This window comes from Thamnophis sirtalis, unplaced genomic scaffold, assembly GCF_051295495.1.
Source record: "Thamnophis sirtalis isolate CommonGarterSnake01/CBP01778 unplaced genomic scaffold, rThaSir2_p1.2 scaffold_2, whole genome shotgun sequence".
Taxonomy (NCBI): Eukaryota; Metazoa; Chordata; class Lepidosauria; order Squamata; family Natricidae; genus Thamnophis; species Thamnophis sirtalis.
In genome coordinates, this window is record NW_028261382.1 from 88343214 (window position 1) to 88356291 (window position 13078).

Genomic DNA, 13078 nt, shown 5'->3' on the forward strand with positions numbered 1-13078 from the left:
TTGGTCAGTTTCCATCCATTATTCCTTATCTGGCCTTCAGGTGCTTTGGAAAATAGGTTGGCCTCTTCCTCTCTATGGCAGCCCCTCAAATATTGGAAGATGCTCTCCTGTCTGCCCTGGTCCTTCTCTTCACTAGACTAGTCATGCTCACTAGACTTGCTGACTTTCTGGCTCATTTAAGGGAAGGCAACACACAGCCATAGGTTTACTAGTCTCAATGATATCTGGTATTTTACCCAGTTCTAAGACATTATGAGACACTGTCCGTTTTCCATGAAATGAAATACCTTCTCATAGAAATGTGCCTTGAGGGTGAATTTCAAAATTTACAGTGTGAATATTGTCTTTTAATGAGATGGTTGGAATGAGAGGAAGATACAAGATAAATGTTCTAGGGGCCCTGGTGTTGGAGTATTTAGCACCTCCTTTAAAAACATTGTGATGGGATTCATCAAAAGGTGTCGAAACAAGATACCCAGTTCCTGCAAGAATCCTGAGAACGGAGCAATCAATGTTAGGTTTAGGTTTTAGGTTTTATTATTATTTATAGGCCGCCCTTTTCCCTGAGGGGACTCAGGGCGGCTTACAATATATAGGGAGGGGAGTACAAGACAATAAAACATAAAACAATACATAAATAAAAAATAGTACACACCATTCATCATTCGGGTGGGGACGGATTATGACTTTTATCCCCAGGCCTGACGGGATAGCCAGGTCTTGAGGGCTGTGCGGAAGGTTTGGACGGTGGTGAGGGTACGAATCTCCACGGGGAGATCGTTCCAAAGGGTCGGAGCTACTACTGAAAAGGCTCTCCTCCGTGTAGTTGCCAGTCGACACTGACTGGCAGATGGGACTCGGAGGAGGCCTAATCTGTGCGATCTAATAGGTCGCAAGGAGGTAATTGGCAGGAGGTGGTCTCTCAAGTACGCAGATCCACTACCATGAAGGGCTTTATGGGTGGTAAGTAGCACCTTGAAGCGCACCCGGAGATCAACAGGTAGCCAGCGCAGCTCGCGGACGATAGGTGTTATGTGGGCGAACCGAGGTGCGCCCACAATCGCTCGCGCGGCCGCATTCTGGACTAGCTGAAGTCGCCGGATGCTCTTCAAGGGCAGCCCCATGTAGAGCACATTGCAGTATTCCAGCCTAGAGGTCACAAGGGCCCGAGTGACTGTTGTGAGAGCCTCCCGGTTCAGGTAGGGTCGCAACTGGCGCACCAGGCGAACCTGGGCAAATGCCCCCCTGGTCACAGCTGTCAGATGGTGGTCGAAGGTCAGCTGTGGATCCAGGAGGACTCTCAAGTGGCGAACCCTGTCTGAGGGGTATAAAATTTGGCCCCCCAGCCTGAGTGATGGAGCACTAGCCAAATTATTGGGAGGGAAACACAACAGCCACTCGGTCTTCTCCGGGTTGAGTACAAGCTTGTTAGCAGAACCAATGGCAGAAATGAAGTAAATATCCTGTTCCTATTCCTCGTAACAAAGGAGGGTTAATCTCCTTGAGTTGAAGATGTACAAAGTACACTCAGATCCTGTTTGGCTGAGGTCCATTGCTTGAGTTATCAGCTTGCCAAATCTACAGTAAATGTTTAATAATCCTTGTGACAATACAATTGCATGGGACGAAGAACCAATTGCAACCCATCTAGGATGTTATCTCTTTTCTTTTAGTATGATGGACTCCTAGTAAATGTTCAATTAAATCACAAATGAGGAAAGCTTTATTATAGACCAGGGGTGTTAAACTCGATTTCAATGCATCAGCGTTGTGTTTGATCTCGGGGCCGGTGGCAGGGCTGGACTGGGCCTAGCTAGCTCGCCGTCACTCGTGTCGGGGGCACCCGTGGTGGCCCAAGTGCTCTGCCAGTGAAAACGGGTTCCTGAGCTCCGTTTACGGCTGTGACAGCCTCCTGCAACCCTCTGCCAGCAAAAATGGAGCTCAGGAGGGCCACACGTCAGTTTTCTCTAGCAGAGGCATCGCAGGAGGCTGTCACAGCCGTAAACGGAGCTCAGGAACCCGTTTTCACTGGCAGAGCACTTGGGCCACCACAGGTGGTGGAGCCAAGGTGGCGCAGTGGTTAAATGCAGCACTGCAGGCTACTGCTAGATCAGCAGGTCAGCGGTTCAAATCTCACCGGCTCAGGGTTGACTCAGCCTTCCATCCTTCCGAGGTGGGTAAAATGAGGACCCAGATTGTTGGGGGCAATATGCTGACTCTCTGTAAACCGCTTAGAGAGGCCTGAAAGGCCTATGAAGCGGTATATAAGTCTACTGCTATTGCTATCGCGGGCTGGTCTTTTGCCGTTTCCAGGGTGGACCAGATCTAAGGACCTCACGGGTCAGATTCGGACCCTGGGCTTTGAGTTTGACTTCTCTGTTATACCTCTATGGAAATTCTCAGTCATCCAGATCATGGTTGTCCCAAAGGTGTTTTTTTTCAAAAGGCCTTCTGAAGAAGTTTCTTGAAGGAGAGGCCCAACGTCTTCAAGGAAAAGCAAAGTCAAGTTGGCTTTTGAAAAAAGCACTTTTGGGACGAACTGGCATTTAGAAACCACAGCCAGAAACCATGATCTCTCAACCACCTGGTTTTGCACATATTTCTTCTATCTATCTATCTATCTATCTATCTATCTATCTATCTATCTATCTATCTATCTCTCTCTCTCTCTCTCTCTCTCTCTCTCTCTCTCTCTCTCTCTCTCTCTCTCTCTCTCTCTCTCTCTCTCTATCTATCTATCTATCTATCTATCTATCTATCTATCTATCTATCTATCTATTTGTCTTGTATGCCGCCCACTCCCGGAGGACTCCGGGCGGCTTACAAAAGACAAGGGAAAGGGGGGAACAAGACAAAGACAACATATTAAAAACAAAACCAACATTCACAATTTCTATGGAGGTAGATGCTTCTCAGCTCCCTCCAGCCTGCTGGAACAGCCAGGACTTGGTGGCTTTGCGGAAGGCCGGGAGGGTAGTAAGGATCCGGATCTCAACAGGGAGCTCGTTCCAGAGGGCCGGAGCTGCAACAGAGAAGGCTCTCTCCCTCTTCCCCTATTTGTTGTTGCCCATGGTGTTACATTCACAGCCGTACACAAACAGATACCTACGCCCATGGTGTCACATTCATAACCATACACAAACACATCTACACCCATATATGTTATGTATGCTCTTTCCTTGACTTGCTATTTACTCTGAGCTTTAATCATATTCTTTTGGGATCTTGAATTTCCTCTTGAAAAAAGCACCGTTGGGACGGTCTCTTAAACCGCCCGGGGAGTGCCGTAAAACGCTAAGAGGCAGGATATAAGTTTAAATGCTATTGACACTTTTCTTTTTTTCAGAAATACTTGTAACTTGAGCAAAACTTTACCAGAATGTAAACTAAGGATCAGGAATCAAGGCATTTGAACAGAAGATGCTGTCTTGCGTCTTATCTTAGCTACTGCACTTCTTTTTAGTTCAATTTTGTTATTTTATTCAAAACGTTAATATACAAACTCCCCAAAAAGAAAAAAGAAAAACGAAACGAAACACAGCTAAGCAAGATCCCCCCCACAAAGTGCATTAACAACACAAAACATATACATGTTTATGAATTAACTCTTGTACTTTTATGCTCTCCCATGTACAGGCCCCAAATCTATGTACTGCTAAAATTCATGTCTCTCTAACCTTTAATTGGGGCAAACAATGCGTTATAGAGCAAAACATTTACAACCAAGGGACCTCAAAGAGGCTAACCAACAGAATGCTGGGCCCTTTAGTCCCCTTGGAAAGACATTGTGGAAATTTCTTGCCGTGGTTAAGTGAGGACTACCTGTGCTTCTTGTCTCTGAGTCTTAGAAGCTGTCTTATCCCCATATAATATAAACTGTGGTCTGGCTAATTTTATAGCACATCATTTTATGAATCTACAAATTGTTGTTTGGTCTTGGCTAGCAAAGATAACTAACTTGCGGTTTTCATAGTGTGTTTTACGCTGATCTGTAATGAAATAGCCAGGTGGGTCCCTTGCTGCCTGCAACAGTTAAGAGAAAATGGAGAAATGGCTGCAGAGGCTTCCTAGCAGGGCTGGCTGTTTTGAGACATGTGGTTCCCTACTTCCTGGAGACCAAAAGAGCCTATAGCAAGCAAGAATGCACTGGAGCAGGCCTCTTCTGGGACAACTGGAGTAGAAAGTGACTATTGAAAAACAAAGATGGATTGAGAAAATTAAATATGTCATTAATGATTCCATGATAGCAGCATATTTTGCATAAATGTGGCGGAGAAAGAGAGGGAGAGAGAGAAGTGGGGGAGAGAGAGAGAGAGAGAGAGAGAAGGAGGGAGAGAGAGAGAGAGAAGAGGGAGAGAGGGGGGAGAGAGAAAGAGGGAGAGAAAGAGGCTCTTCTGCTTGAGCTGGGGGTTAGACTAGATGACCTACAAGATCCCTTCCAACTCTGTTAACCTATCACAAAAAGGGAGAGACGGGAGTGTGTTTTGCAAATCTAACAAGGCCTGGACCAATTAAAGGCTTGGTTTCGGAAGCGTTTTCTGATTTTTGCATGTATTTTTTTTAAAATCTGTGTACAAAGCCTTGCTGGTATACTTAACTCTTTTCACTCTTGCAGTGGATAGAAAGCATGAAAAAGGGCATCTCCCAAAATAAGCGACCAAAGTCATTTTGTTCCTGAAATTCTCTCCCCCCCCCCCCCGGGCAGCTGGAAGGTGGAACTAAACTTCCAAAGCAAAGAGAATTGTAGGTCCACAAGAGAGAGTAATTGGGGCCCTACTAGTTGAAAGATTTTGGAAAGTCCCTCCATCCTTCAGTCCATCATCCTCTGGAAAGAGGGTCATTTTAAGGCTGGAGGTCTCTGATCTACAGCTAGGGATCAAGGATTAAAAACAAATTTTTTTTCATAGCTGTATTTCCGCATTTTTATGTTAAAAAAAAAATAAGCTGGGGGAGTTATTTTGCAAGTTTTGCACTTGGCATTGCAATCCATGTTTTGTTCTTCTGTTGCCTAGAAGTTTGCCCATTCATTTATTTCACTTCTTCCTTTGAGTTCCTCTCTTTTTCTTTCCCCCTTTCCGATCTGTTTTAGCTCATCACTTAATACAGTTCAGTTGAAATGGGTAAAGTGGCCCCCTTCCCACTTTCAGGGAGCAAGGTAGGTAATACACCGAAAACTGTATAATTATAATTAAAAAGGGGGTGGCTCTGATATTATTAGTTAATCACTTATCCTTCTTAGTTTGAACCCAAGTCCAGCAATGTCCCGCAAATTATCAGAGGTGCTCAGGGCTTAGAACAAGAGAATGTTTTAATTATAAGGCTTCAAGACTTTCTCCCTTCCCTTCCCTCTTTTTCTCATTTGTCTATGGAACTATTTTGATAGTTGTTGTTTTTTTCCTTTTTTGCAACATATTCGCATTACACATAAAGCAAGTTATAGTTTGCTCGGCTGTGAGTTGACTGCCTCTTAGGTTGTTGCTATTTGCCATATTTGAAGCGGGGATTGTAAACATACATATATATTACGTACATACATACATACATACATACATACATACATACATACATACATACGAAGGTGTATGGGATGAAGTGGTATGAGAGAAATGCCGTGTAATACTGTGCATTTTTAGGCTGAACATGTTCACAGCTGGATGTGAAGCAAGGATGCAAAACTGATGATGTTCAGGTGTGGCTGAATTCAATTCTCTGCTCACTGAAAGGTGTTGTGAATTGTAGATCAGAAACAGGGGGAAGCAGGGGTTTCCTTTCCACGCCAAGGATATCTAGCACTGAAGGTCGAAAGTGTAAAAGCGGTTGTTGAGACCCAGATTGTTGTGCTTTGTTTGGGTTTGAGAAATCTTCTGAAGATCTCTACAAGGCTTGGTTTTATGATGTCTACTCTGTAAGGACAAAAATGGCTAGCTTTTAGAGGAAGGCTCCTTTCTCAGGGATTGATGGATTGATTAAGAGCCATCAAGTCAGTGGTACCTCTTAGCAGCATACATCAATTTGAAAAGCTGGATCAGAGGAGAAATGGTAGCAGTGAGGGGATGCCACAGAGAGGAATGGGGTCAAGCTATTTTCCAAAGCACCCAAACGCCAGACAAGGAATAATGGATGAACAAGGAGAGAGTCAACCTAGAAATAAGGAGGAACTTTCTGACAGTGAGAACAATCAACCAATGGAACAGAAGTTGCCTTCGGAAGGTGTGGAAAATTCATCCCTGCAGGCTTTCAAGAAGAGACTGGACTGCCATTTGTCAGAAATGGTGACCTGTCTCCTGCTTGGGCGAGGGGTTGGACTATATAAGGTCCCTTCCAACTCTGTTAATCTGTAAGATTTTCCCCCATTGTAGAGTTTAGCGTTTAGAGTTTAATAACATTTATATGCCGCCCGATCCCATAGGACTCCAGGCGGCTTACAATACAAAAATAATCAAAAAAGAAAATAAAGTAAGATGCAGGGAAGAAAAATAGATATAAAATACAATACATCATGCGCTCCATTCTGAATGGGGCTGGATCGTATTTTGGGGTCAACAGCCCCAGGCCTGCTGGAACAGCCAGGTTTTAATGGCTTTCTGGAAGACCGAGAGAGTGGGAAGCGTCCGGATCTCTGCGGGTAGATCATTCAGCTACAGAGAAAGACCTCCCCCGAGTAGTCGCCAACCGGCATTGTCCGGTCGACGGTACCCGGAGGAGGCCCAGCCTGTGGGATCTTATGGGTCGTTGGGAGGTATGTGGCAGGAGGCGGTACCGCAGATATCCAGGTCCCAAGCCATGTAGGGCTTGTATTCTATCTCTAACTTGGTCCTTCTGGTCTTCCAATGGTTCCTTCATCATCTCTGTAACTGTGTTGATAATCATCCTCTTCTTCTCTTTCCTTCTATCTTTCCCATCCTAAAGGCCTTGTCCAGAAAAATGGGCCTTTGCACAATGTGTCTGAAACAGGTTATTTTGATCATTTGTGCCTCAGGTTCAACCATCACGTTCTCAGGGGTAGCCTGCAGGAAGTAATTACCATTTGCCTACAATTTTTGTTTTTACTTGTTTCCTTGACTGTGTCATTGTGACCCCGATTGCTCTATTGGCTGAGTGTCCTCCACAAGTTAGGTTAGGTTAAAATGGAGCCTGGATGATTTATGATTTAGCATGTTGTAGGAAATGTGGTGCAGACAGAATATCAGCTAGTCCAGAATGCGGCCGCGCGAGTGATCGTGGGCGCACCACGGTTCGCCCACATAACACCGATCCTCCGTGAGCTGCGCTGGCTACCTGTTGATCGTCGGGTGCACTTCAAGGTCCTACTTACCACCTATAAAGCGCTCCATGGTAGTGGATCTGGCTATTTGAGAGACCGCCTTCTGCCAATTACCTCCCTGCGTCCCATCAGATCGCACAGGGTAGGCCTCCTCCGAATTCCATCCGCCAGTCAGTGCCGACTGGTGACTACGCGGAGGAGAGCCTTCTCAGTTGCAGCTCCGACGCTATGGAACAATCTCCCCGTGGAGATCCGCACCCTCACCACCGTCCAGGCCTTCCGCACAGCCCTCAAGATCTGGCTATCCCGTCAGGCCTGGGAATAGGATTTACTCTCTCCCCGCCCGAATGTTGAGTGAATGTTGTGTTTTACGGTTAATTTTTTTACTCACGTTTTTCTTTTATGTCTTGTCTTGCACTCCCTTCCCTTATTATTGTAATCCGCCCTGAGTCCCCTCAGGGAAAAGGGCGGCCTATAAATGTTCAATAAATACTAAATACTAAATACTAAATACTAAATATGAAACACACCTTAAAATGGTTGATTTGGAAGAGCTTACAAGTCTTTGAACTTACAGTCACAACAAGGGCCAGAATTTCTGTTGCAAGGCGGGTTGTTAAGTGAGTTACGCCCATTTTACAACCATTTTTTGTCGCGGTTGTTAAGTGAGTCACTATAATAGCTAAGTGAATCGTGCGGATGTTAAGGGGAAATCAGACTTCCCTCTTAACTTATCAAAAGCCAATTGGGAAGGTCACAAATGGTGGATCACATGACCCTGGGAAGATGCAGTCGTCATAAATATATGACAATTGCCAAGCCACCAAATTAGGATCGTGTGACTCTCGGATGTGGCACAGTTGTAAGTGCAAGAACTGGTCGTAAGTCACGGCATTTGTCAAGAAGGTGACCGAACGGTGAGGGGGAAGGAAGATCCTATTTCCTGCTACATAATCACACTTTCCAAGCTGCTGTACTTCAGAGGGATTAAAATTGATCTTTTCTGCATTGGGTATCTAGAATAGAATGGAGAGATTTTATGATTTGGGGCAGGCTCTCTTTTTAAAATAAATAAATAATAAAATCAGGGCCGAATTGATTCAAACCGGACAGGAGTTCTTGCACAATTCATCAGAATCGGGGAATATGTTTTCCCAAACCGTTGTTTCATCTCTTCTTCACGCTGGTCAGGATTTATAGCACCGCTTGGGGATGAATGTTGAGTTCAAACATAGGTGTGTTCGAGAGTAAACAGGGAAAGGGGCATGTAAATTTTCTCTTTTATGAGAAGTGCATGACCAGGATGCTGAAATTCTCAGGGAACCTTGCAAAAAGTAAGTTCTGCTTTCTCAGAAGGGTTTTGGATGGGAGCAACTTTATTCATGGATGGAGAAGGCGTCCAGGAGAAAGGTTTTACTTCTTCTTTCTCAACCCCATCATTGAAATGAAAGGAAAAAAGGGGACTTATGCAATCTGCAGGGTATAAACCTGTTGTTTTGTGTTTTAGTTTTGCAAACATGTTTAGCCATATGTTTCTGTGGTTGTGATATATTTATTACGGATGAGATCTTCCTTTAAAATTTGTTGAATGTGAAAAATTAGAATGCAATTCTTTGTATGATTCTTATTTCCCCCCCCTCCTCTGCGAAAATAGAATGTTTCTCTGTGAATATAGAGGCAAGGGATGGAAGCTAAAGTTTTCCCATGGTTAATTTTAGACAAACAATATTGTCTGTCTGAAAATGCAGGGAGAATAGGAACTATTTTTTGGTTTCTTTGCTGAGTGGATATATGTATATCCACATATAACATTATAGAGCCGGCTGTTTTTAGTCAAATGCAAACGCATGTATTGCATGATCCAAGTTGAAAAGGCGTAAATATATATTGGAGCGTAAGAAAATAAGGTACAAAAAGGCAGTTAAATGTATTTATTGACCATTTGTTGATAAATCTTCAGAGGTGCTCATTTTGAGTTCAGTAAATGAAACAGAGTAAATATTGATTACGTTTGACAAGAATATTTACAATTGTGCCTCTATTTACCATCATTTTCATCCTTGATCAAAATTTAAACACATTCCAGATACGTTGAAAAGATTCAAATGCGCTCTCTTTCTCTCTCTCCCTCCTTCCCTCTCTCTCTCAAAAGTGTTTGCAGAATTTATAATTCTGAGCAAGAGGAAAGGAAGAAAAAGTCTCTGAAATATCAAAAAGAAGCCATTGTAGTGATGTACTTAATATTTTGTTGATTGTTACAAACAATGTAAAACGATGTATAAAAATTGACATTAGAAATTAAAATTTTCAAAAGAACAGACAGAAGAGCAGAAGGCAGCAGATGCTGTGTGTGTGTGTATGTATTTGAATCTTTCCAATGTATTCGAGATGTGCTTACATTTTGATCAAGAAGGAAAACAATAAATAGATGCACAATTTTATCATATTTTCGTACATTTTATATATTCAATATTTCTTCTCCCCACTCCTTGACTCTGTAGTAGTTTAATCACACGCTGTTGCAATCCAACTCTTGTATTTTTCAGTGCCCTAAGTGCGAAGGATATGTCCCAACTCTTCGGGTTTCCTCTGGGTGTGATGATATTTTTAACAAACGTCTTCCTTTTTCAGGTAACTGCTGATGTTCGCCATGAGAGCCTCAGTTGCAAGACCTTTCCATACCTGCTGATAAAAATGATCAACAAGTCTCGTAAGTCTTTTTCTTTTTGCCTTGCATACCTTCTCCTGATCCGAAAATAAATATTTCAAATTGGCAGGGTTAAAGGGGGAAACGAAAGAAAGGAACAGTTCCTGAATTTTCAATGCCCGTAACGAAACCAACAAAAATAATATTTGCGCAACAATTTTCAGAGTCCGGTTGTTGTTGTTTTTTTAAAAATAGTTTTTAGTAAACTATTGGTAAACATGGACAATAAAAAGACATTCAAAGACAAATAGTAAATGTGAAAAAGAGGAAAGAAAGGGCAAAGAAGATTGGGAAAAGAAAGAAAATAAAAGAACGGAATATAAGTGTAAAGAAGTGCTTCCAATCTTCTCAGCAGTTTTATATATCCCATTATAATTAAACTTTTCTCTCTAAGATGGCATCATATTTTCCTTCTTTCTATAATCCATTATTTCTAATGGAATAAAAATATTTATTATGCAAACATGGGGCTTCCTACCATAGATGGATATCAGTAATGTGTTTCCTCTAATCAACCAAGTCAATTTGTTTATCCCGGCAATGAACAATGTCAAATCTTGCCATCTCTTTGTGAATAACAGAATAATTGAAGCTCAAAAGGACCTTGGAGGATTTCTAGTCCTGCCTTCAGGTGCTTTGGAGAATAGGTTGCCCCCCCCCCCTTCTTTATTGCAGCCCCTTAGATATGGAACACTGCTATCATGTCATGATATACACACATTTTATGAGTGCACAGTAATATCTGTGCATCTTTTTGCAAACTGAAATCACCTTCTGTGGCTCTTTTTCCAACAGCATATCCACCACTCCTAAAAGGAAAAAGTTCTGGCTTTGAAAAAAAAAATCATGTTTAAACTCTTAACTCGTGTATATACTTGAATCCAATTTTTATTGGCAAAATTATTATTTTCAGCCAAAGTTGTGATAAACAATTAACAGTCATTGCTCAATGAAGACCTTCGTCAAGAATCTCCTGTTCAATCAGGAAATCAGATGGCAGGGTTGGTTTTAGGTATTCGACTTGAGCATAAGACAGTTATTAAGTGAGATTCGCCCCATTTTACAACTTTTCTCGCCACCGTTGTTATAAGTGACTCGCCATAGTTGTGAAGTTGATAATAGCAATAGCAATAGCAATAGCAGTTAGACTTATATAGAGTTGGGCACGACTAGAAAAGGGAAAACGTTACATGGAGATGAATACATGTGCACTTATGTATGTCTGGATCTGGCACCCAACATAGCAATAGCAATAGCAGTTAGACTTATATACAGCTTCATAGGGCTTTCAGCCCTCTCTAAGCGGTTTACAGAGTCAGCATATCGCCCCCACAGTCTGGGTCCTCATTTCACCCACCTCGGAAGGATGGAAGGCTGAGTCAACCTTGAGCCGGTGAGATTAGAACCGCTGAACTGCAGATAACAGTCAGCTGAAGTGGCCTGCAGTACTGCACCCTAACCACTGCTCCACCTCGGCTCTTAAAACACGGTTGTTAAGGGAATCTGTCTTCCACATTGAAGTTGCTTGTTCATGCAGCCCTGAATCACAAATACATACATACAGTTGACAAGTCTCCAAATCGAAATATAACCATGGGGATGTTGTCAAGGGTCATAAGTGTGACCTTTTTTTCAGTACCATAGTAACTTTGAGCAGTCATTAAATGAATGGTTGTAAGTCAAGGACTACTCGTAATGGGTCCATTAGGCTTTTGACGGCTCTCAGGAATTTTTTCCACACCGTAAAATGATATTCATCCTTTGTTGTAAAGGTTGCAAACGTTTCTACACAAAACATTTATAATAAGAGGTTGGCAGATTATGGAGCCGAGGTGGCGCAGTGGTTAAATGCAGCACTGCAGGCTACCTCAGCTGACTGCAGTTCGGCTGTTCAAATCTCATCGGCTCAGGGTTGACTCAGCCTTCCATCCTTCCAAGGTGGGTAAAATGAGGACCCGGATTGTTGTTGGGGGCAATATGCTGACTCTGTAAACCGCTTAGAGAGGGCTGAAAGCCCTATGAAGCGGTATATAAGTCTAACTGCTATTGCTATTGCTATTGCTATGGGCACCAGGTGCCTTTCTGGTTTTAGTCTTTTCAATAACTTCACAAAGTTTGTCCTTGGTTTTCTTCAGTAAGTTTTGTTTATGTAAATATTCACCCATTCTGTCAAAGGAAATTTCTTGACTGATACATAAAGTGGAATAATACTGGGGGAGCGCATAGGTGCATTATCTGAGGCAGGCTGGTGGTTTTTAAAAGACATCTAAAAAAAAAGATTGGCTTTAAAAACAAATATAAATCAAGGTTCTTCTTGGCTTCTTATATTGTCTGAAGTACACTGTAGATTGATTGGGATAGCAATGCATTCCCAGTCACCAGTTAGAACTGTGGTTTTAAAGAGTTAAGTCTGACTAAGATTTAAGTCTTAGTCATCCAGGTCACGGTTGTCCCAAAGGTGCTTTTTTCAGGAGGCAACTGAACTTTCTGGGTTTTTCTTTGAAGACGTCGCGCTTCTCATCCAAGAAGCTTCTTCAGCTCTGACCAGATGGTGGAGAATGGAAGGGTTTCTATTCCTTGCAGACAGCTGGTCATTTGCATCCTTTTAGAGGGTCTTTGAGGCCACTTGGAGGTTGATCTGTGTCCTCAGGGTCACCTGAGTAGTGCAAAAGGGTGTGAAGCCGCTTTGCTGCAGGATATATTCCTCCCTGTTCTGACCCTCCTCGTCCCACACCAACACACACTCCGAGCCAAAGATAAGTTACGGCATTTAATGAACAGACAGACAAGTCCTTGGCAGCAAACCGGCACAGATAAGCCTTGGCAGCAATCCAACACAGATAAGCCGTGGCAGCAATCCAGCTTACCAAGCCCATAATAATGTTCTCAACATTAGTTCCTGCGTTGACTTCTGCAAAAGGGCGTGTGCACAAGCAGTCTTTTTATAGTCTGGAGAGGAGCCTAATGACCACCAGCTGAGTGCAATTACCTCCTGTACTTGGGCAACTGTTCCTGACACCTATTAGCTCTTCGGTGCCGGGCATCCTGGAACAACTCACTGCTGACGTCAGGAACACACTCCCATATCTCCTCCCCACTGGTCCAAG

The 13078-nt window shown here is 43.0% G+C and overlaps 1 protein-coding gene across 1 annotated transcript in view; it reads left to right on the forward strand.

Moving 5' to 3' along the window:
* Positions 1-13078, forward strand: part of ST3GAL4 (ST3 beta-galactoside alpha-2,3-sialyltransferase 4) — a 155374-nt gene that overhangs the window by 112444 nt on the left and 29852 nt on the right. The window contains exon 5 of the mRNA XM_087706342.1: positions 9896-9974. Coding sequence (XP_087562468.1) covers positions 9896-9974 — 79 coding nt within the window. The remainder of the gene's footprint in view (positions 1-9895; positions 9975-13078) is intronic.